Below are 24,805 nucleotides of genomic sequence, written 5' to 3'. Positions count from 1 at the left end.
ATCCATTATAAAAATAGTAATTATCACATGTTTAAAACTATGATAATCTTAACAAAGAGTGAAATAAACAAAAAACATTTCAATATTTATTATGTGAAAATGGTTTCTATCAATGTTTCAAAAATTACGACTGTCCCACACTTGCGGCGTCATTTCCACAACACCAAACAATTCTTCCCCTAATTAAGTTTTGTCAAAAGTTAGTGTACTTGTTAACAAAGTGGACAAAAGTGTCAGTAAAGAGTATGCTTGAGATGAAATATGAGTGAAATATGAGTGCTCTGGTGCATGTACAGACACTGTTGGACATTGTTGGTAAATTAATTAAACGGGTGAGGGTGTGACATTTTTTTTAACGAAACTAGAAGTCCACAGTGCTAAAAGTGCCTGAAGTTGAAGAAACACCCATATAGAATAGTGATGAATATACTATATATAAAGATAAAGTAAGGAGTGTGTACAGACAGTGTGAAAGAAAGACAAATAAGAAAAGAGAGACATAATAAATAATATAAAGCATGTGTTTGGGCCACATTCAACCGGACCGATACATCAAATCCAGAAAAGATCCATAATCTATAAATCTATAAATCACTGCCGACTAATCTGCTCAACTGAGCCTGTTTTATCATAAGATTTAGCTCAAATACACAGAGGAGCACTTCACTGTTTGTCAAACTAAAACTATCATCCTTATCTTATACACACACACACACACACACACACACACACACATACACACACACAAATACATTCACGTGTTCACTAAAGCCTCTTCAATAGCCTGAATCTACTTAAAAAAGCCTTTCTGTGCAGGATCACACTAATGGGTCACAGAGATCAGTGACACTAATATCTGCTGTTTGTGATCTGTGTGTGTGGGTGTGTGTGTGTGTTTGTGTGCGTGTCATTACTTCTTTCATTATCTCCTTAATGATCTCGGCTCATGCCAATGTCAGTGTGACAAAGAGGTGTTGGGACTTTGTTTCAAACGACCCTCATGAGATGCTTTCCATTAATGTGTGTGTGTGTGTGTGTGTATGTGTGTGTGCTTCAGAGACCGAGACAGAGGCCTTGTCCACACTAATACATTTTCGTTTGAAAACGCATCTTTTTCTCTCTGTTTTGGCCTTCCGTCCACACTGAGAGGGCGTTTTTGTCTGCGAAAACTGAGCTTTTTGCAAACGCACTCCAAAGTGGATAAATTTGAAAATGCCGTTTTCACGTTGTAGTGTGGACTGTGAAAAGGGAGGCTTTTGAAAACGATGATGCATTTTTAGTCGTGTGACGCAGTCAAGTGACCCATTCTGTCCAAAACAAGATGGTGGACAACGTTGTATCGCAGTTATTTTGGCGACTCTCCAGTTTGATTGCGTTGTTAAAGATTAATGTCAGTTTGTACATACTTCAGCTTACTTCAAAGGAGACGGGATGTTTACTCGCAGTTGTTGTTCAGCGGCGGAGCGCGAGGACAGTTGCGTTTTCAGACCGTACATGGAGCGGAGGTTTTGGGTGAGACCTGGACGCACCCAAATAATGTGCGTGCGTGGTGGGATAATTTTGTACATGAAATGATCGTGCCCGAGGAGTGGCGTGAGAACTTTAGGATGTCTAGGGACTCTCTATATCATCTACGACCTCATATTCAGGCCAGACAACACGACTGAGATCACCGGTGGATGTTGTTGCAAAGGTTGCATGTACTCTATACTACTTAAGCGACGAAGGTAGACTCCAAAAAATGGCAAATACGTTTGGATTAGCCCAACAAACTGTGAGTAAAATAATCAGAGAAGTGTGCAGAGCTATTACATTACACCTGGGTCCCGAGTATGTTTGTCCGTCCATTTAAAAAAACTCGGTGCCTTTCTTTGACATTGCCGCAACGTTTCAAAGAGGTGGAAAGTAAATAAACGCCTGACGGAAATGATGCATGTCAAAGCGTCTTACGTTTTACTCATGCGCAGTACAGGGAAGTAAGCATTTTCAGACATTTCAGTGTAGATGAGCAACTTTTGGAAAACGCTAGTGTGGACGGAGAGCGTTTTGAAACGAAAACGCCGTTTTCAAATGTATCCGGATTAAGAGAGAGAATAATCTGGAATAAACGGTTGGTTAGAGATGGCTCACGTCCTACAGATGGGTCCCCGTTGCATACATGAAAACAACACACACACATCATACCATGTGTCTTGAGACACCAGCGTTTTTCTGCGCTTTCATGCAACTTAAAGCTCAGTTTGACAGTCTGTGTGCAGAAAAGTTTAATTCACAGAACATATCTCACACTTTATCATCAAAAAGAAATCGCTGTTTTTTTTTTTGTTTTTGTTTTTTCAGTTTTAAAGGTGTCAAGTAAAACAGGATATTTCTTGCTCTTCTGAAAAATACATTTAGAATGTGACTTCAATGCAATTTAATATGACAAAAAGTAGTGATGCACCACATCAATCAATAATCAGTAAAAGCAATCATCTGGATATCGGTCGATTGTTTAACCCTTGTGCGTCAATAAAAAAGTTACTCAGAGGTCCTTAGAGGACAAAAATGTCCGCATCAAAAAATTGCCATAATAATATTATATATTAATATTATTTTCCACTTTCACTGATTTTTTTAACCAACATCAGTCCTGATCATAGCTACCAAATATTCATTCATTTTCAGGATTTTAACCCTTTAAATGCCAGTTTGTTTACATAATGCCACTGTTGTTTTTTTACACACACACACACATTTCTCAATACACACATACAATACACATTCTGACATTCATACCAACACACCCACAAAATTTTAGCTGCATCATTAATTCAATTGGCCTGCAGTGCTCTGTAATACAGCAAACAGAAAATAGGAGAAAAGCATGTATTTGCTCCATAGGCTAAACATGAGAAAATGGTGCCATCTGGTGGATATATATATATATATATATATATATATATATATATATTTAAAAAAAAACATTTTGAAGCCAGGGCTCCGTAATGAAAGCGTAATATCATAGAATTCCTGATTTTATGCTTTAATGGCACTGGGATCAAATATTGCAGTTTTAATGGGTTTCAATGGGGACATTTTTGTCCTGAAGGTCCTGAGTGTAACTATTTTGTGTACACAGTGTATTATAGATGTATTATAGGAACTGAGGTTGAAATATCAAAATTCCACCAAAAATAAACAGCTTTGGCAAAATGTATGCCGTTGGCATTAACACAGCCAAAATGATCGAAAAAACAAAAATGAAAAAGACAAAAATGTCCCTAAGGTCGCACAAGGGTTAATTAATAATATTATTACTTTCTACAGTATTTTCAATAGACTGGCATGTCTTAAGGTCAATATTAGGTCAAAAATGGCAAAAAAAAGAAACAGCTTTCTCTAGAAACTCATCAGTCAATCATTGTTTTGAGGAATGAAGGATATACAATGCTTGAAATTGCCAACAAACTGAAGATTTCATACCAAGGTGTACACTACAGTCTTCAAAGACAAAGGACAACTGACTCTAACAAGGACAGAAAGAGATGTGGAAGACCAGATGTACAACTAAACAAGAGGATAAGTACATCAGAGTCTCTAGTTTGAGAAATAGACACCTCACATGTCCTCAGCTGACAGCTTCATTGAATTCTACCCGCTCAACACCAGTTTCATGTACAACAGTAAAGAGAAGACTGAGGGGTGCAGGCCTTATGGGAAGAATTGCAAAGAAAAAGCCACTTTTGAAACAGAAAAACAAAAAGAAAAGGTTCGAGTGGGCATAGAAACACAGACATTGGACAACAGATAATTGGAAAAGAGTGTTATGGATCTTAACCCCATTGAGCTTTTGTGGGATCAGCTAGACTGTAAGGTGTGTGAGAAGTGCCCGACAAGACAGCCACATCTATGGCAAGTGCTACAGGAAGTGTGGGGTGAAATGTCACCTGAGTATCTGAACAAACTGACAGCTAGAATAACAAGGATCTGCAAAGCTGTCATTGCTGCACATGGAGGATTTTTTGATGAGAACTCTTTGAAGTAGTTTAAGATTTAACATTTTTTCCAAACTGTAATAGTAATTTTTCACGTTATTAATGTCCTGACTATACATTGTGATCAGTTGAATGCCACTTTGGTGAATTAAAGTACCAATTTCCTTCCGAAACAGCAAAATCTGTACATTATTCCAAACTTTTGGCCACCAGTGTATATAATGTTATTTTAGAAATGTGTAACACAATTAATACATTTAAGTAAACACCTAACAGTAAATGTGATTACAAGCATTTAAAATGTAATGAGTAACACTGCTTTGACTAAGTAATTAGATTACAGTAATTAATTACTATGTAATCACACAACACAACACAGGTTTAGAATGTTAATGTGAGTTAATAATGTGATTTTTGTTTCAATGTTTTGTTTATAACTGAGACCTGTTACTCTGAAACATTGAGATATGGAGAATAAAGTTACTCTTTAAACTTCTAAGTTATGTTATTAATTATAGGTGTTTTGAAACAAGGTAGCAGAAAAAAGCTAAACGTTTGGTATCAGTATCGGCAGATGTTGTTTCAAAATAATCGGGTATCAGTACATCCCTTACAAAAAGATTATGATGTAAGAAATATGGATGAAAATTATAAGTGACCTTCAAGAAAAAGAAATTAAATGCTACAAAAGTGTAGATTAGAATATGATATTCTCTTATACTGAATATAATTATTTAAAACACTTGGTTTTGGTGCTGCTTCTCCTTTAAGACTGGACAGTAAGCATCCATTGTTCTGATTGGCTCTCTGCTCTTGACTGACCTGCCATCTCACTGCTCACCGCTACTGGGCGGGGCTACAGAAGTGATAAGGTAAAGTAGGCGTTGATGTGTTGTTGTGAAGGTGGTCAGATGCAAATGTCTACCACAGTGTGACATCACAATGTGGAGGAAGTTGCGAATGAGTCGTTTTGGCAGCTTGGTTTCAACAAATGCTCTTTTTGCAGTGAGGAGGAAGTTTTGAGTTCTAAAACTTGCAGTATGTTTTTTTATAGAACAATAAACTGTTAGATGTCAAAAGATCATGGAAAATGTAATTCCTCATGTCATGACTCCTTTAAAACTTCTCCCCTCCAGGGAACGTTCAGACCGGCCAGTGGCTCAAAGTAATATCATTACTGCTTTTCTTTCTCTTCCGAGATGAAATGAATTTCAATATTGCAGCAAGCAGACAGAAAGGCTCAGCTGCGATATCAGAACGTCTTCAGTAAGAAAAGAGCCAGCCGCTTCCTTCATTTCCTGTGTCAGAATGAACAGATTGAAGAGAGCACGACAGATCTGACAGGACAGATGATCTTCTGCTGTTCAAAATGTCCATATGGTGGAGAGAGCTGAGAGAGGTATGTATCTGTCTCTCTGTTTCTGCATAAATGAAGTGATTATTTAGATAGACAGCTCGGTCCCGCAGTGGTATGAGATGTTTAGAGATGTTCTGACTCTATCCTAAACAGGTGGATACAGTCTATCTGTTGAAACCAGCAGTAAAAATGCCCTTAGGAAAGAACAATCACTGAGATATCTTTAATATCTCCAGTCATTCAATGAGACCAGGTTGGAGATATACTATCCTCATTCATTTTTTAGTGCTAAACACCTACTGTATGTCAACAATTGTCTCATTTGTTTCTATTTTAACTATTTTCTATTTTATTATCAAACATGAGCTATAAAAGAGCATTGTCTGAGCAATTACACTTTCCTCTAACTAAACATGACTCCAGACAAAATTAACATTGTTGTCAACACTAATGAGCAGACACACGTCCACCTGTGCTAATGATCTTTTTAAATTAAAACAGTAACAGCTATTGATTCGTCTGTAACACAGTTTTCATGTTAACTACCTACAGCAAGTGCTCTCTGTGGCCAGATATTGATTCCTCATGATAGAGAGAGAGAAGGTATAAATACTAAAGGAAGACAAGAGGGGCAGGAAATGACTCTTTGCTCAAGAGTTGCCGTATGTCTGCTGTTATTTTAAAGCTCAAACACAGCAGCGATGAGCCATGTTTCAAACATGACCTTTAGTGAAACATGACATTATGGACTTCATGTTTTCTGGTGGTTTGAAAACTGGTTTGGGAAATTGGGAAATGCTGCATTTTGCTTCCAAGTCAGGTCGGAATGATCGCATTTACGAGATTAGCACCATGTTGTAATTGGTAATACCAATGGGAAACTCTGGATTTTATGTCTTTTAGTTTGTACACATTTTGAGTTGTGTTGATGAAGAATGATATCATGAAACAGGGACTAAAAACGGTTCAAGGAAAGAAAACGAAAGCTGAAAACGAACCAAACTGATTGCAGAACATAATCGAAAACGGGAACAAAGTGATTTTCAATTGTTCCGGATGAAAACGTAATTTTTAAATGCCGGTAACCGGTTATAACCGGTTAATTGAGTTCCGATAATTTTTTCATGAAACCAAAGGCCAAAGGGTTTATCACAGTAAATATTTGGAACTACAACACTTCATGTTGCCTGAAAAAAATGAAACGTGTGCTTTGATCCTGAAGGAAACTGCTGCATTACACATTTTTTTTTCTTGTCGCCTGTTGTGGATTTCACATTCTGTGAATGAAGACCTTTTTAACAACTATGTATAATTACTACATATACATGCACGGTTAATCCAGATACAAGGACAAATATTGAGGTAAAAAGTACATTTCTCAGTTGTTTCCAAGTCTTCACTGAATTATTGTTAGATGTGATGCTTTGATACAGATTTGATGCTGCCGGGGTTTTACTGGGAAGCAGATCTGTAATTAAAATGATACTTTACTGTTAATTAACTGTATGCTTGTTATGATTTCTATGCTGATAAATCCACCACACAGGAAACAATTTAATTACTTATTTTAGGTTATTTTGGGCTTGTTTTTCCAGACCAGGTTGATTGCTTCTCTTTCTAGATCTGCCAACACTGCAATTTGTATTTCACCAACCCAGTGGAAGAGGTATTAGGGAGACCAGCAGGGGGTGCTCACCCTGAGGTCTGTGTGGGTCCTAATGCCCCAGTATAGTGACAGGGACACTATACTGTAAAAAGGCACCGTCCTTCGGATGAGACGTTAAACCGAGGTCCTGACTCTCTGTGGTCATTAAAAATCCCAGAGCACTTCTAGTAAAGAGTAGGGGTGTAACCCGGTGTCCTGGCCAAATTCCCCCATTGGCCCTTATCAATCATGGCTTTCTAATAATCCCTATCCATCAATTGGCTCAATAACTCCACTCTCTCCTCTCCACCAATAGCTGGTGTGTGGTGGGCGTACTGGCGCACTATGGTTGCCGTTGAATCATCCAGGTGGATGCTGCACGCTGGTGGTGGTTGAGGAGAGTCCCCTGTTCACTGTGTAAAGCGCTTTGAGTGTAGTGTCAGAAAAGCACTATATAAATGTACTGTTCATTCATCATTCATTCATTCTCCCCTTAGTGCAAAGTACTGTCATTTTAAAAAGAACATTATTAACCGTTCTTTTATTTTGTTCTAACTGGTTACCATTTGGAAGGGGCTGCAGAACTTCTGAACCGGAACAGAAAAATACAGTTTTTGCTCAGAACGAAACTAAATGAAAAACTTTTTTTTTTTCTTTTTTTTTTTTGTCCCTGTCATGAAATACTGCTCATTTAAATCCTAGCCTAGTGGGACAAAAATTACATTTCCAGAGAATGCTAAAATAATCAAAAGAGCACAACAGTCTGGTTCTAGAAGTAAAAATCCCCTTTATTTTTATTCTACCGTGAGCACTGAGATTGTTAATTGGTGGTACTGTATATGCTTCAGTTGTTTATTAACATAACTTCTGGTGAAGAACTACACTACCCATGATCTTGAAGAGAAAGATAACATTTTTGCATCTGAATATTTTGCAATAAAATTAAAATACATGGTTTTGTACCTAATATAAACAACTTTAAATCAACAGTTTTATATTTTGTCATCGTTTTTTATTTGATTACGTCATTTGCAATGCTTCATGGAATTAAAGATGTTAAGTACACAGTCTTGTACCTTTTTTATCTTTTTGTCTGATTTTTAAACACTTTCTTGCTTCAAATGAAAGTTTGCAATGTTGTGATTCACCTCAGAGCTGGTTGGTTTGGCTAATGGCTAAAAACTCTTTTATGAAGTACTTTATGAAATCCCTATAGAAAAAAAAAAAGAGATAAATAAATATTAAATTGGTCACCATGTTCATTTTCTTCCGACCAAATTCACTTGAATGCACTTCATGATGTTATAACGATTTCAGAACTCATAAGTAGGAGGAGGTCTACAACTTACTTTCCAAGAGGATGTGAATACAGCATCATTACTAGAAGGTTGTTGAATCTAATCGTGACCTTTCTCTGCCCACCACCAGTATGATCTGAATTAAACACACTAACTCCACACTGCAGAACATCAGGTCTGCAGAGTGCACACTTTCCCCGAGTTGAACAAAGGTTAAATAAACAAAACCCCTAACTTCCTACAGAATGACCAGGTAGTCAGGGATGTCCTATTTAATATCTAAATAATACTGCTACCATGATAACTACCCAGTGACTTCATTGTAAATACCATTATTAATTTGTGTGTACATATTAGGGACATGTCGGCCACCGATCTTTATCAGCCAAAATAAAACAATCAGCAAATCAATCATAAGCATAGAAACGCCGATATGAAAAATAGGTGATTTACTTATAGCCTAATTATGTTACACGTTACGTTAATTTATTGCATTTTATATAGTTTATTGAATTGCACAATATCAATTTGTAGAGTTCTATAATAATATGTAAAATGTGAGTTCTATTGTTTAGAAGTGCAAAAACAGAAGCACAAAAATGTTTAATAAACCACCTGTACTTTGAGTTATTTGATAAGCAATTTGTAAAGTTCTATCATAATTATGTCAATAATTTATTGTTAGAAAAATAAAACAGCTTTTATACTTCCTAAGCAAAACAGTGATCTGGTGAAAAACTTCATCAGAGTAAGTGGCACAATATTGGTATCTGCCTAGTTTTTTGTTCATTTTGTATCATATCAGCCACACAATTTTATATTGGTGCTTACCTAGTGCATATATTACCGGTGACTGGTGTTTGCTAAGGCAAGCATTACTTTTACTAATGTACATACTTACGATTAGTGATTTGAATAAACCCCTAACCCTAACTATTGAACACTGGTGTGTAACTCATCCTGTACTCTGATGTGGGCATGAAAAATACCTGGCAGACAACACAACGGACAATAAAAAAAAAAATCTCACAAAGACGTCAGTGTTTCCCATTAATTACCTAGACGGCCCGCCACAGTTTCATAATGAACCGAAAATATTTTTACACTCATAATAACATACAAGATCTCTAAAGTTGTGTTTTGCACCGTTGCTTCGGTAAAGCATCTCTCACTCCCAGTCAGTCAGTCAGTCAGCAAGCGATCTAATAACAGCTGCGCCCTGTTTGATTGACAGGCGGCGTATGTGTGTGTGCTGAACACGCGCGTGTGTTATGAAAATTCTCGTGCTAATGCTCACCTGAATGGCCAAACACATTTAAAAATTCCGCCAAAATGCCCGTCTTACTGAGGTATTCATGTAAACACAGAGAGTGATGTCTAAAGTGAACGTAAACTGGAGAAAAAAGTGGATTTGTATTAAAACGTTGGAGTTGTAAGTATAAATGTAAGCTAATAGACCTGCTGCTGTCTAGTGTGTCATTATAATAATCAAACAAACAGAACAAGAAAATGAGAAAACACTCACTGCTCTTGACTGGGTAACTTTAGTAACTTTAAAAAGTATTAATGTATTATAATCATACAGTGAAGACCAGTAGTAGTTTTATGTTGCATTTCATTCTGAATGTTTACATGAATACTTGAAACTGCTGTTAAAAACTTTTAAAGCTGTTAAAAAAGCCCTGAATATTTTTATTGTTATTTTATCACTGACTGTTTACCAGTCTTGAATAATTACTTAAAAACGTAAAACCATTCTTCCATAATTAACATATTAGTTAGTGTTATTATCTGTTGTGATTTTGAAGCTGGTATTGAAAATCGTCAAATTTCACGACCGACTACTGAAATTGTGGCATTGTGATAATGTATAGTTTTTATTGTACATGGTAGATCTTGCTGCAAGAACATGATGAAAAAGTAGATCTCATTCCATAGAAGTGTGAGCACCTCTGCTGTTAATGATGGAGGCTTTTATTTATTTAACTACCATACATAACATAAAAATAATTATCATCTAACCATAATCTCCTGCCCTACTCAGTGCAGTTTACATTTCTATCACAGAGAATTGAGTTGATTGCATAGGTACACAATTAGGTTGGGCATTTTTAGAAAAATATACAACATAAACTTTGACATGTTACTTGAGCATGCAACTTAAATGTCCTTTTTTGTCTCCTGACAAGTAACTTTTTTACTCGGACAAGTGAATGACCAATTTACTTGTCCGGATGACAAGCACATGACAATGCTTAATGTCGAGCCCTGTCTCAAATGTGTATGCTTGTGAGGAGGAGGGCGGGGCCGGGCCGTGACTACGCATCAGGCTAATCAGCCGAGGAGAGGGATAAATGCGGCCAGATGCTGCAGTTCTGGAAAGCCACACACAGCTGCCATGTGTGTTTATGTTTGTGTCTTTTAGTTTTCATTAAACATTATTTTGACTGTTCAGCCGGTTCACACCTCCTCCTTTCCCATCCTTAACCTTGTTACATTGGTGCAGAAACCCGGGAAGGAGGAGGGATGCGCTGTCGTGGAGTCCTTGCCACTGCAGTCTGCCCAAATGAGCAGCCACGGCCATCCACCGGGGGACGTAGGATTCGCTGCCGGCCACCTGGACATGGAGGAACGGCCGCCATCCATGAGGGGAGGAGGGGCTCGCTTCTGGCTGCCTGGAGCGGTGGAGCCGCTGCCAGGGGCGGAGGGGCTCGCTACCGGCCACCAGAATGCGGAGGGGCGTCTTGGAGGCGTCCGTCTTATCCACCTGGGGGATCGCCGAGTACCCCCTGGCAGCCCCACCATCGAGGATAGTGAGAGCGGAAGAGCTCAGAGACCGGGTCCAGGTAGTGAAAGGTGCCCACCACGACCTCATGAGCTCCTCATGCACCTCCAGGAAGAAAGGGACCGGGGCGGGGCGCGGCGCTCCGGGCCCAGGAACCAATCGTCAGGCTGTGAGGGTTCAGGGGGGGGTGGAGGGTTCCACTCCAGCCCAACACACGCAGCCGCCCGGGAAAGCATGGCTGCCAGCTGCGCGTCAGGCAGCAACTGGGGGACCACACCCGAAGGTGGGAGCCCAGACGAGTCCTCAGCATCAGACTGGACAGCCCGCTCTCCGATGCTGCAATCGAGAGCTCATCCACTTTGTGAGCGCCGAAACGAGATCGTGAACTCGCCCTGAGACGAGCCGGCGGTCTCATCCCAGCGGGGCAAACAAGCGTACTGGGGAATGGGAGGTCCGTGGGGAGTTATCCGGCAGAGAGGCTCCCATTGGGGTCCCTAAATCGCCCCCAGTGCTAACCGATGTGGCCTCAAACCCGTAGGTAGAAGAACTGAGGCGGGGAGCCGCTGGGGTGGTCTTTCCCTCTAACTAAGGAAAAACCGTGACCACAACGTTGCCATGGTCACTCTCTCGCAGTGAGAACATGACCCGTCCACGAACACTGTCTCCACGTGGGTAGTGCCCAAGCACGTAAGACCGCGATCGTGGCCATCGGAAGCGGAGAGGTAACGACCGCAACCAGGAAATACACACAAACGGAGAGGCATCTTTAAAAAGACGATCTCCGTTAATGCCACTCTTTTAAGAAGGGAAAATATACTCTTTTAGTAGGAATAATATACTCTTTTAGCTGCTGAAGCACCATGAGGCATTCTCTGCACTTCACCAGTGCAAGAGGGGGAGAAGCCGCTGTAATGCACCGTAAATCCAACAGCTTTTCGAGGTGAATGGATCGGCAGAGTAATTCAGCTCGCTGAACACAACCGCTCGGCTCTGAAGAGAAAATCTGAATGAGTGGTTGCATACCAGCTCCTTTTATACCCGTATGTCCAGGGGAAGTGGCATGCAAATTCCACTCGCCAATTCCCATTGGCCTTTTTTCAAAAAGCAGAGGTGTTTAGGGCTCCCAAAAGTGACCCCTAGTGTCACTACATCGACACAACGTTGAGTGAGTGACAGATAGGGAACACTCTGATCACTGCTTAGTAACGCCCTGGCAACCACTTACAACACCCTACCATCACCGTGGCAATGAAATTGTCAAGCAGCCCCACATTTTCCTTAGAATATGTCAAATCTTGGCTTTTATGCAGATGAGAGTTTGTTTTACAGCAAACCTACTGCAAATCTCTTGCAGAGAAGCAATATTCTATATTTCAACAAAATAAACAAATAACATTGGACATTAGTGATAGTTGTGAAAGATAAAATGAGATAATCAAAGAGAGAGAGCGAGAGAGGCAGGCAGTGGACCTTATTTGTTCTAAATTACAGGACTGTGGTGCTACCAGGATTACTGCACAGACACTATTACTAAAACCATCACACACACACACCTCTGACCTATTGATTTATATCAGCCTCTGCAATCACACCCACAATCACTGTAGACATCATGACACCTCCTCTCCAAACAAAATCTGGATGTGTGTGTGTGCATATACTGTATGTATTTTTCATTTGAGCAATGTATCAGTATTTTTACAGAATCTTATGTAGAATATTACAGAATAGAACACTATCATAAACGAACACTCTTAAAACAGATCCTTAATCTAAAACAGGACCTAAATATAGTCACTTCTACCTGTTGCTTTTCCTTCTCAACAGACTGTCACGTTGTCAATGTTTCGAATTTAAATAAAGCTCCAACGTCAAACGCACTTAATCCTTGAAAATTACTGCAATGTAAAAAAAATTTGAATTCCATAAGCTGAGTGATGTTACAGACAGATGTCACACAAAGACTCAACGTCTTAAACGTTTGTTTCTGAGAACAAACCCAGCTTCCCTGCGTCTAATCTATTGTGTGTAGCTCTTTAAGGAAGGCAAGATTACTGATACAAACGATTAACATTCAAACACATAAGCAAAAAAAGGACAAATCCAGAAGGGTTTCATAAGAGTGCTTTCCCCAAGACTGACCAAACTTAAGACTCAATCAATATCACATTTAAGTCCAGGCTTTGTGTGCTGTATACCTGGAGGACTGGCCCCTAAGAGCTACAAAAGTACAAAGAAAGAAAGAAGAAAGAGAATACAAGTCGTTTCTTCCTCTGGAATCATTGAATGTCTCCTGCTTTGAACAGCACAGCGAGCTCTCTGCTCTTCCCAGTACCTGAAAGAACATTCTACTTCAAGACACTATTCAATAGAGATTGGACAGTGTTTTACAGAGGATATCTTCTCCAGCGGGAGCTATTTGAGAGTGAAACTCTATTATGAATAGAGTTCAGTTAGAGTTAATCTGTACTTTAGAGACAGCTATTTCATTGTGAAACTCTACTCTAGAAATAGTGGTTCCAGAGTAGAGCTGTGCCGATGCAATTATTAATCGATGTATTATAAAACAGATAGATCCGGTCTTGGATGCTGATTGGTAAATTGTAAATACAGCTATGCAGTTATGCTAAAATATACAATATAGTAACAGCTATGATGTGAAACACCTGTTTACCAGCTACTGTGTTTATCATCCATAGAGACCATTATACCTTTGTTTAAAGTTCAGGGACTATATTTCGATAGCGTAAGGATGTCACTCTATGAAATGGCTTAGTAAAATAAAGTTTTAATACAAAAGCAGACTTAAACTAAGTCTATTTATTTTGCTTTGCTATCTACCCATGAGAAAGAAAAATCCCAAATGAGATCTCTTTAATATTTCTACAAAACACCAATGAGATTAAAAGGAGCATAAATGTACACTTTTGCTTAAAGAAAGGTCAATGTCACAAACTGGGCTCCGATTTGCCAATATATCAAATATATGCATTATGAAAAATCAATTTCAATAGAGTTCAACAGTCAACCGCCCAGTCGGTATCTCTGCTCTCTCAAACGAATTAGTTATTTATATTTATCTGAATATTTAACAATAAAATTTAAATATATTGCCTATATTCTTATAATCAACAACTTTGAATCAATAGTATTGCATTTTTTCATTGTTTTAAATTTGATTACATCATTCGCAATGCTTTATATGATAGTTAATTCCCTCATTAAAGACGTTAAGTATAGAGTCTTGTCTTTTTGTCCAATTTTCATATCAAAGTTTGCAATGTTGTGATTCACCTCGGAGCTAGTTGGTTTGGCTCATGGCTTACATTTCTTTTATGAAGGATTTTATGTAATCACTATGGAAGAAATGAATGTGAAAAATACTAAGTGGCTAAAAATGTGGGCGCTCACTGTTGCACTCTTATTATCTTGTTAGGTGGTTGGTTTCATTTTATTATTTGCATTTAGAATTCTTTTTCCCTGCTGTTTGTGACCCTATTCAAACTGATCTGTGACACATTTCTGGGTCATAACCCACCAGTTGAGAACCACTGATCCAGCCAGAGGTGTTTTAGAGCAGCACTCAAGTAAGATCTGAACTTCAGACCACTACTTGAAGGTGACTTCCATCTCTCTCAGAAATCTCATATCATTTATTCATTGCTCGTTCCTAAACCAAAAGATGGCAGTCGACCTATCCTATCTCTCTCTCTCGTGCACTTTGCCTACAGTCCCAATGGTCGTTTAATTTTTGAGTGGGTATTTTTAGATGAAGATAATCGAGGTGGAAACTTCCATCTGTTCTCTGCACATTCCAGCTGCTCCGCTTTTCCGCAGGAAAAAGGAAATAAGGGGGAAAAGCCACATATTGGCATAATCATCATCATCATCATCATCATCCTGATCCTCACATTAAAACACATAAGCGGACCGTATAAATGCATCACATGGATTTAGAAAAGTACTTATTCGCTATATTTTCATGGTGCCACAAGGTGCTATAACTGTTACAAATAAAAAATAACTTTATGAACAAAAAAAAAAAAAAAAAAAATAACATTTAATTAACTGAAAATAGTCTTTAAATAGTTCATACCTAATTAATAGGTGATCTAACAAATGTTTTAAAGAACTTTTTTTCCCAACCTGGAGGAAGATAAAATGGCATGAAAAAAAATCTCATTGACACCCATTGAAGACATTTCTAAAAACAGATTATCATTGAGACTTCATGGAGAGGGGTGGCTTTTTTTTTTTTACTTAGGCATTTAAGCAACCAACCAGAAGATCCTAGCAACCACATATCAACGGCCTAGCAACCCCAAAGCAATGCACAATGATATGCAGTGGGCTAAAACACAGAACTGGTAAGCAGAAGGTTGCTGGTTTGACCCCCACAGCCACCACCATTGTGCCCTTGAGCAAGGCACTTTACTCCAGGTTGCTCCGGGGGGAATTGTCCCTGTAATAAGGGCATTGTAAGTCGCTTTGGATAAAAGCATCTGCCAAATGCATAAATGTGAATGTAAATGATACACCTTATCAACCGCATAGCACAGCCTGATCAAGAAAATTACATGACTGTGGGGAAATTTATGCAAAATAATGTTGCGTGGTTCTTACACGTATTTCGGCAATTTCAAGGTGAAATATCCACTGTGTGGCTCTAAAAATGAGTTAAATGTTCTCCCGAACAGATTATGTTTTTAAAGTTAATGCTCAAAAAAAAAAAAAAAAACAACCTCCCAACCCTAAACCTTAAACCTAAATCTAACATGTCAACTCACATGCTCTTCAGGACTCGTACCCCAGTCCTTTGCAGTACAAGTGCAACGTTCTATCAGTTGAGCTACTGCACAATTTGATCACACTCTAACAAGCTTGTAAATATAGTTGGTTATATTATGCCAATGTTAAAATGTATCACCTTGGGGGCCTGGGTTGCTCAGTGGTAAAAGACGCTGGCTACCACCCCTGGAGTTCGCTAGTTCGAATCCCAGGGCGTGCTGAGTAACTCCAGCCAGGTCTCCTAAGCAACCATATTGGCCCAGTTGCTAGGGAGGGTAGAGTCACATGGGGTAACCTCCTCGTGGTCACTATAATGTGGTTCGTTCTCGGTGGGGCACGTGGTGAGTTGAGCGCGGATGCCGCGGTGGATGGCGTGAAGCCTCCACACGCACTAAGTCTCCGTGGCAACGCACTCAACAAGCCACGTGATAAAATGCGTGGGTTGATGGTCTCAGACGCGGAGGCAACTGGGATTCATCCTCCGCCACCCGGATTGAGGCGAATCACTACACCACCACGAGGACTTAAAAGCGCACTGGGAATTGGGCATTCCAAATTGGGTGAAAAATAAATAAATAAATAAATAAATGTATCACCTTACAAATCATGCTTTATGGTAAAAGTGTTCAGATGTCATAAGATAAAATTGTGTGAGGAACAAGGCGAAAGGTACAGTAAGTATTTATGAACTAATAATCTGCCGTTTTACTCATTATGTGTGTGAAAGAATTACTACCTAATTTTATTAAAAAATTTTTAAGAGAAAATAATCTGCTACATTTAAATAGAAAATCCATTTCTTTGTGGTAATCAATATTATGCCACAAATGTGGTCAATTGAGCCTAAGTTGTATTGAACCCAGAACATCCCTCTAAAACACTGTAACAAATCATTTATTTTGGCTATGGGTTCTTCTGTTCTTTCATCTTCTATTGCTGAAGACATGGTCAGTGGCAGTCCATAACTCTATCTCTTTCTGTCTCTATCCATCTACTTTTCTTTTTAAAGTTCAGCACAGCATGGCCATTTTTTCTTGCGTGCCCTCAAGGTACCTCTCAGTGGCCCTTCATACTTGCTTGGCCATTTCCAAATGGCAGAAGATGCAAAATTAATGACCGAAGACCCGGTGATCGTGTGCGGGGATGTGTCTCTAAACTGACAGCTATGGAGGAAATGCAGCAAACTCTGTTCAGGAAGATAGAATCTATAGACAGCCCACTTTCCTACAACGAGATCCGTAACACCAAACACAGGCCAGAAACACAGGGATTTGCTTGAGCTTGACCCGTTGCTCCAGCTCCCATGACACTTTACAATCGTATTTAAAGTGGCTCAAACACAGAGGTCTACACTTGAAACTGCTCTGTTAATGGATCCTGCTCTGGAAATGACAACATTGCGTATTTGTTCTGTGGGGTCTTTACAAGGATGTACCAGCAAATGCTATCACACACATGCATGTATTAATGAGACATGTCTGGGTAGACACATATCCAGGGCTGTTATCCCATCGGCTTAACAACAACATGTTTTAAAGAGAGGGGAGGGAGAAAGACACTCTTTTATGAGGAGGTTGAATTAGGCTAATGCCAATGTGTATGCCACAAAATAAAAATTAGGCCATAAAAATTAACAAAAAATGTCTCTAATTATCGGTTGTGCAAAACTAAGCATCATCGCCCATATTGGTGATAAAAAATAATCAGTAGAGCAATAAATGAAAATCAGTTCTGTCAAAAGACATTGAACGTCAGCCTCAGTCACTTTTCACTTTCGTTATATGGAAAAAGAGATGCACTTGAGTTGGTGGTGACTGACACTGAACATTCTGCCTGACATCTCCTTTTGTGTTTCATGAAAGAAAGTCATATGGGTTTGAAACAACATGAGTGTGAGTAAATGATGACAGAATTTTCATTTCTGGGTGAACTATGCCTCTAAGGACGTCAATCACACTTCCAAAAGGAGCTGAAGACAAAATAATGTCCTTATGGTGGCCAAATATAAAACTTAATACAGCTGAGAACTGGGTGCAAATAGGTGGGATCCATATGGATATAAAGGTAGAGGATCATTGATGGCCAAATAATACAACTAGACAAAACAATGTTTTGCAAGGTCTACGTTTAAAAGATGAATCTGTTCATTAATGCGTTCAAATACATTCAGTCTGATTTTCAGTTCTTCATTTAATTAAAGGCTGTACTGCATTAATGTCCATCATTGTTGTCTATCAATAACCCCTCTACAACTTTTATGAAAAAGTCAATAATATGATCATGAAACAATAAATGAATAATAAAACCCAAAAATACCATTAGAGAACATTCTGTCTAGGTTGTCACACAAAACCTCCCTGCTACGTATAGGGAACATACATTTATAGTTATAAAAAATAAATGAGTAAATAAACAGAGAAAGTTATGTTTAGGTTCTTATTAGGTTGTCAGACAAAAACCTCTCTGCAACGTTCTAGGAAGCAGGGGTAGACCGATATATCGGTTTAACTGATTAATCGGTACCGATAGTTGCTTTTTGGAACTATCGGTTATCGGCAAAATCAATGCCGATAGTTGCTGATGGTTTTTCTTTTATTAATCCTCTGTGGCGGGTGCTGGAGGATTCTACAGTTTACAGCGGCATCTAGAGGTGAAATAAAAACAATAACTGACTGGCAATATTCATCCATATTTTTATCCTCACTTCAATGCAAATTTGGTAAATTGATTAGATAATCAAGTGTTTTAAATTAAAGCGAGGACATTACAAGAAAAAATGCACTCCTCACATGGCATCAATACAGATGCCAATAGCTGTGTTTTTGTTTTATTTATTTTTTTGTAATGTTGCAATTTTCAGAATCCAGGGTATGTTGAGTGACTCCAGTCAGGTTTTCTAAGCAACCAATTGGCCCGGTTGCTAGGGTGGGTAGAGTCACGTTGGGGTAACCTCCTCATGGTCGCTATAATGTGGTTCTCGCTCTCGGTGGGGTGCGTGGTGAGCTGTGTGTGGATGCCGCGGAGAATGGCGTGAAGCCTCCACACGCGTCTCCGTGGTAACGCGCTCAACAAGCCACGTGATAAGATGTGCGGATTGACGGTCTCAGACGCGGAGGCAACTGAGATTCGTCCTCCGCCACCCGGACTGAGGCAAGTGACTACGCCACCACGAGGACTTAGAGCGCATTGGGAATTGAGCATTTTAAATTGGGGAGAAAAGGGGAGAAAATCTGCCCCCCCCCCCCAATTCATTTTGGACATTGTATAAATACATTTTAAAAGCTATCAGTTAGTTATCAGTATCGGCAAAATCCACCATCGGTCGACCTCTACTGGGAAGGTTAGTTTATGGTTATAAAAAAATAAATAAAAATAAAAAACGTATATGTTTATAAACTAAAATGTTCAGGGAAAATTAGTAATGAATATAAATTAAAACCTAAAAATAAGTATTACTGAACATTATTGAATAAGTTCTTATGGCTGTCAAGCAAAACATCTCCCTTCAATGTTCTGGGAACGTTAGTTCATAGTTAGAAAAATCAAACCTAAAAATTAAGTTCCTAGAATGTTAGCAATTGGTTCACCCCCCAAAAAAACCTGCCAAACGGAACCACACGCTAACTTTAGGGGACCATTTTGACTTGTCTTGACAAAAAAGGTTCTACAGCCTGTTGCCATAGGAGAACCTTTTTTTAGTTCTTATGATGTCATTGGCGAACCTTTTAAGTTCCAAAGATCCCAGGAGGGTGTCACTTTTCAACAGACGATACCTAACTCACTTATCTAAGGTACTGTACTCACAGAAGAACTGTACAGCCAAAAAAATGATAAGAAAAAGGTTCTTAGCTGAACCAAAAGTGCAACAACGATCAAATGAAGAGTGCAAGTATGACATTCAGTAGTTTTTGATGTTCAACATACCATGCTGAATTGAAAACCAGCCTGATAGGGACACTACCACAATCCTGGACTATATGACAGCAGAAAACACTATAGGGTCCTCTTAGTTTGGGTCAACATATCCACACAGGCATCACCCGAATCCCACAGAGATTGGTACAATGAAACTATGCCAGTGTGTGTGTGTGTGTGTGTGTGTGTGTGTGTGTGTGTGTGTGTGTGTGTGTGTGTGTGTGTGTGTGTGTGTATGCGCATCTGACTGTCACAGAGTGTCACGTGGAGCAGCGCTCTTCATAATCTGGTTGGATTACGGCCCTCAGACCTGCGCCGTCTGGCCCATCCGTGAGTCCCCGGCTCCATGTATCCACTTCCTATCCATGACACTCAAAATTTCACAGAATCAAGCTTTGTGTTGTTCAGATCACACACACACACACACACACAACAGCTGTGCTTTGCGTGCCAAAAATATACAAGCAATCAAACTCACCGAGTAGTGTGTGTGTGTGTGTGTGTGTGTGTGTGCGCGTGTGTACATGTTTATACTACATTGTGGGGACCAAATGTCCCCACAAGTATAGTAAAACCTGAGATCACCTACATTGGGATTTAATACATTATTAAACATACTAAACTATGTTTTTTGGTAAATGTAAAAATGCAAAAAGGTTTTTGTGAGGGTTAGGTTTAGGGGTAGGGTTATGGTTAGGGGATTGAAATTATCTTTAGATCTGTATAAAATCCATAAAATGCATGGAAGTCTATGGAGAGTACCCACAATGATATAAAAACAAGTTTGTGTTTGTGTGTGTGTGTGTGTGTGTGTGTGGCAGTGAAAACAAATCAGTTTTAAGAGGTTTTGCTATATTTGTGAGGGCTTTTTGAGAAATTTTGCCCTCACAAGTATTGCAAAACAAGTGCACAGACACACAAACAATGGACAGAAGACACACACTCTCACACACTCTCACACACACACACACACACACACACACATATATTCTCACACACTCACACACACACACACACACACACACACAACTATGTTTTTATATCATTGTGGGGACTCTCCATAGACTTCCATGCATTTTTTGGATTTTATACAGATCTAAAGATAATTTCTATCCCCTAAACCTAACCCTCACAGAAACCTTTTTGCATTTTTACATTTTCCAAAAAACATCATTTAGTATGTTTAATTAGCCAATTCCCTCATGCAGGTGATCTCAGGTTTTACTATCCTTGTGGGGACATTTGGTCCCCACAATGTAGTATAAACATGTACACACACACACACACACACACACACACACACTCACACACACACACTCACACACACACTCACACACTCTAGAGGAATTTTCACATGATAGTGTTCAAACTTTCTCTGACATCTCCAAAGGTTGACAACGTTCCCCTAAACCCTGGTATATATCTTATATTGCCATGTAAATGTGTGATGTCGTGACGTCACGCGCGCACATTATGACGTTAGCAATATTTTTGTAAACAAAAAGGGGAAAAAAAACACTAAATAAAAGTACATGAACTTGCATTGTGGATTTGAAATAGTGATAATAAAAGAACAACTTACCATCCACACAGAAGAAGAACAGCCAAGCAATCCACAGATCAGAATTGTGAAATTTCATCATTTTTTTCTGAGGGAAAAGTGGTCGTGTTAATTTTTATTTATTTATTTATTTATTTTTTAGTTTAAAGTGAATCCAATTTTCTCCACAGTTTGTTGGTCGGAAAGCAACTGTTCTTAAAAACCGAACTCATGAATGGAGTCTAAAGCGTATAAAAAATTTAATAAAATTATATAGAAAACAAAAAATTAAATAGGCGTAGAACGCGTCCTCAGTCTGCGCGTAAAATTCCCTCAGTGAACTCGCGCGTGGATCCGCCGTGTCACCGTGTCCGGCTCAGTCGGTACCAGAGGGTCCGGTTCTGTTCTTCAGCACTCACACGCGCGCTGTGTTCACATGTCGTTCACTCTAACCGGAGAATTGTACACCGGATCCGTGTGAGGGCCATGACCGCCGCGCTCCGTTCTGATTGACAAATCTCACTGACTAACTGACTGACTGGCGGGTGGACTGTTGCCTGGAGACCGCTGACGCCATCTAAAGCGCGCGCACGCACGCAGGGCGGCGCCGCGCCCCGGTGTGACCGCGCGTCAGGTGCGCGGATGCGAACAAGACTCGTGAAAGTCAAACATCAATTACAGAGGATATATTCCACTATATTTCTTGACTTCTTCTTAAAATTATCGTACTTATAGTTTTCTACACCTTAACACTTACAGAAACCATTAGACACGTTAATATTTTAATTTAGGACATTATTAGACAAATGTATAATCTCTATTTACTATTGAGGACCTCATATTATGTTCTCAAAATCAGATTTTAACTGGTTTCAATAAACCTGTTTAGAGTAAGAATCAGTAAAACATACATGTGTATCATAAAGCTGACTTACAGGATAGAGAAGCCAAATACACACACACACACACACTCTCTCTCTCTCTCTCTCTCTCTCTCTCTCTCTCTCTCTCTCTCTCTCTCTCTCTCACACACACACACACATTTTTTTATTTTTTATAAGTTATGGGGACTTTCTATTGACATCTATTATTTTTATACCCTGCTAATTATATTTTCTACCCCCTAACCTAAACCAAACCCTCACAGAAATATTTCAGCATTTTTACATTTTATTATAACAACATTTAATTTGTTTATTAAGCCATTTTCCTCTTGGGGGCCGTTGGCTGCTTTCACACAATTTATTTCTGGTTGTGCATGGGGACATTTGGTCACATACAATATAGGCAAAACCTAACACATACACACCTTCATGTTTGTTTTAATGGTTTTTTTTTTCAAGCACTCAAAAATATATATACAGTATAGTATATTAAATTAGTTAAAAATTATTATTTTGCTATAAAGTTGAAATGCATAAATCTTAAAAAATAGGCTAAACAATGGGGGCCTGGGTAGCTCAGCGAGTAAAGATGCTGACTATCACACCTGGAGTCACGAGTTTGAATCCAGGGCGTGCTGAGTGACTCCAGTCAGTCTTCCTAAGCAACCAATTGGCCCGGTTGCTAGGGAGGGTAGAGTCACATGGGGTAACCTCCTCAAGGTCACTATAATGTGGTTAGTTCTCGGTGGGGCACGTGGTGAGTTGTGTGTGGATGCTGCGGAGAATAGCGTGAAGCCTCCATGTGCGCTGTGTCTCCATGGTAACACGCTCAACAAGCCACATGATAAGATGCGTGGATCGACAGTCTCAGATGCAGAGGCAACTGAGATTCGTCCACCACCACCCGGATTGAGGCAAGTCACTACACCACCATGAGGACTTAGAGCACATTGGGAACTGGGCACTCCAAATTGGGGAGGAAAAAAAATGAAATAGCCTAAACAATTTTTTTTAATGTCTAAATGTGGACGATAGACTTTTGATTGAAAATGACTAAAGACAAACCCCACCTCTAAACAAAAAAAAAAAAAAAAATTTACTTAATGAATCATTTTTATCTTCGAGAATGTAACAAAAGAGAGGTTTTGTCAGATTTAGCTAAACACCCCAAAACAATTTCTCTCCCCATTTCCATCTCTCTTTTCTTAGAAATCTGTCAAGCAGCAAATGCTACTAAATTTTCTGCTGATCTTCAGATCTCTGACTTGGACCATACGGTACCATCTCAAACTGCCCAAACAAGCAAACTTCTTTCCTGATTAAACTTCCAGCATTTCTCAGTGGTCCGTTTGATGAAATATGCATGTGGAAGATTGACAGAGTGTGGCTGGAAAAAAAATGCAACATGAATGTTTGCATTTATCCTGCGGGCGTTTGGCACAGAATCAGAGAAAAAGACTTGTCACAGTTTGATGGACAGCAAAAGATTCCTCTCTCTTCCGCCTCTGGGAAACAATCGTCCTATTCTCTTATCTCTGGCATACAGTTGTCTTCAGCCCAGCAAAGAACGTCCAAAAATGGTTTGGAAGCATTTGCCGTTCCGTCCCAGCTGTTCAGATGCCTTATCTGTGCTCTTTCACAAACATAGATAAATAACCAAACAAACTGTGCTCAAACAAGACCGTTCTAAAACCTTCCAAATGAACCCAACATTTGCAGAAGCCCACTGTTTGGATGAGTTGGGATTGTTGGGAGTTTTTGAGTTTTCGTGGTGTTTGAAAAACGTGTTGCTACATACAAGTCAAGCTCAATTGACAGTATTTGTAGCATAACATTGATAACACAAAAAATAATTTCAAAGCTAGTGATGCATTCCATATTATCACTTTTATATGTAATCTAAATTGTAATTGTAAGTGCCCTCAAAAACAGATATACAGAATAGAGTTGCAGTCAGATAATAAATGAAGACTTATACGTGTAAACTGAAGTTTCTCTATTTCCTCTGAGGGCTTTCAGCAAGACCCCATGAACACATCTCCAATGACATCCAAACTCTTTCAACTGATGTATATTTAATTAAGTTACTAATTAGAGCCATCATTCTGTTCTCTTTTTCTGGTGACTTTGAATGATGAGCCAAAATCCGTTTTGCTGAATGTTTAAAGTTGGCATTCTTGTGTTGGGGGACAGAGGTTCGCTTCCTGTTGTAAAATTGATGCTTTGCATGTCAGAAGAGAGGACGATTTGTGCTGTATCATAAACTATGGGTTGTTGAGGCAGAGATGCGGTCACACCTGAACAACCTTCTGTTCGAGCGAGAAATTAATCACAAAGGAACTTTTTCGCTGTGTTCGGAATAGAAAAGTATGCTCTTATTGTTTCTGCAGTATGCAGTGTTTACTGTAGTGTTTGCACATTTTCTGTATGCATGGAGTACACGGATGACCTACAACATTTGCCAAAATATGCAACATATAGCCAATGTGCTGGGTATCTCACAGTCAAATGCACTAGTGATTTTTAACAACTTTTATATTTGATACAACTCATTATTTGATCAGACTGCCTAAAGTTAAGACATTTTTAAACAAAAGTTTATATAAAAATACAAAA

The 24,805-nt window shown here is 39.1% G+C and overlaps 1 protein-coding gene across 1 annotated transcript in view; it reads right to left on the bottom strand.

Moving 5' to 3' along the window:
* Positions 1 to 21,813, bottom strand: part of LOC127429933 (immunoglobulin superfamily member 11-like) — a 141,470-nt gene extending 119,657 nt beyond the window's left edge. Inside the window, exon 1 of the mRNA XM_051679308.1 lies at positions 21,348 to 21,813. Coding sequence (XP_051535268.1) covers positions 21,348 to 21,408 — 61 coding nt within the window. The 5' untranslated portion in view covers positions 21,409 to 21,813. The remainder of the gene's footprint in view (positions 1 to 21,347) is intronic.
* Positions 21,814 to 24,805: the final 2,992 nt, after the last annotated feature.

Source organism: Myxocyprinus asiaticus, chromosome 39 (assembly GCF_019703515.2).
Source record: "Myxocyprinus asiaticus isolate MX2 ecotype Aquarium Trade chromosome 39, UBuf_Myxa_2, whole genome shotgun sequence".
NCBI lineage: Eukaryota > Metazoa > Chordata > Actinopteri > Cypriniformes > Catostomidae > Myxocyprinus > Myxocyprinus asiaticus.
This window is presented reverse-complemented; position numbering and strand designations above follow the sequence as displayed.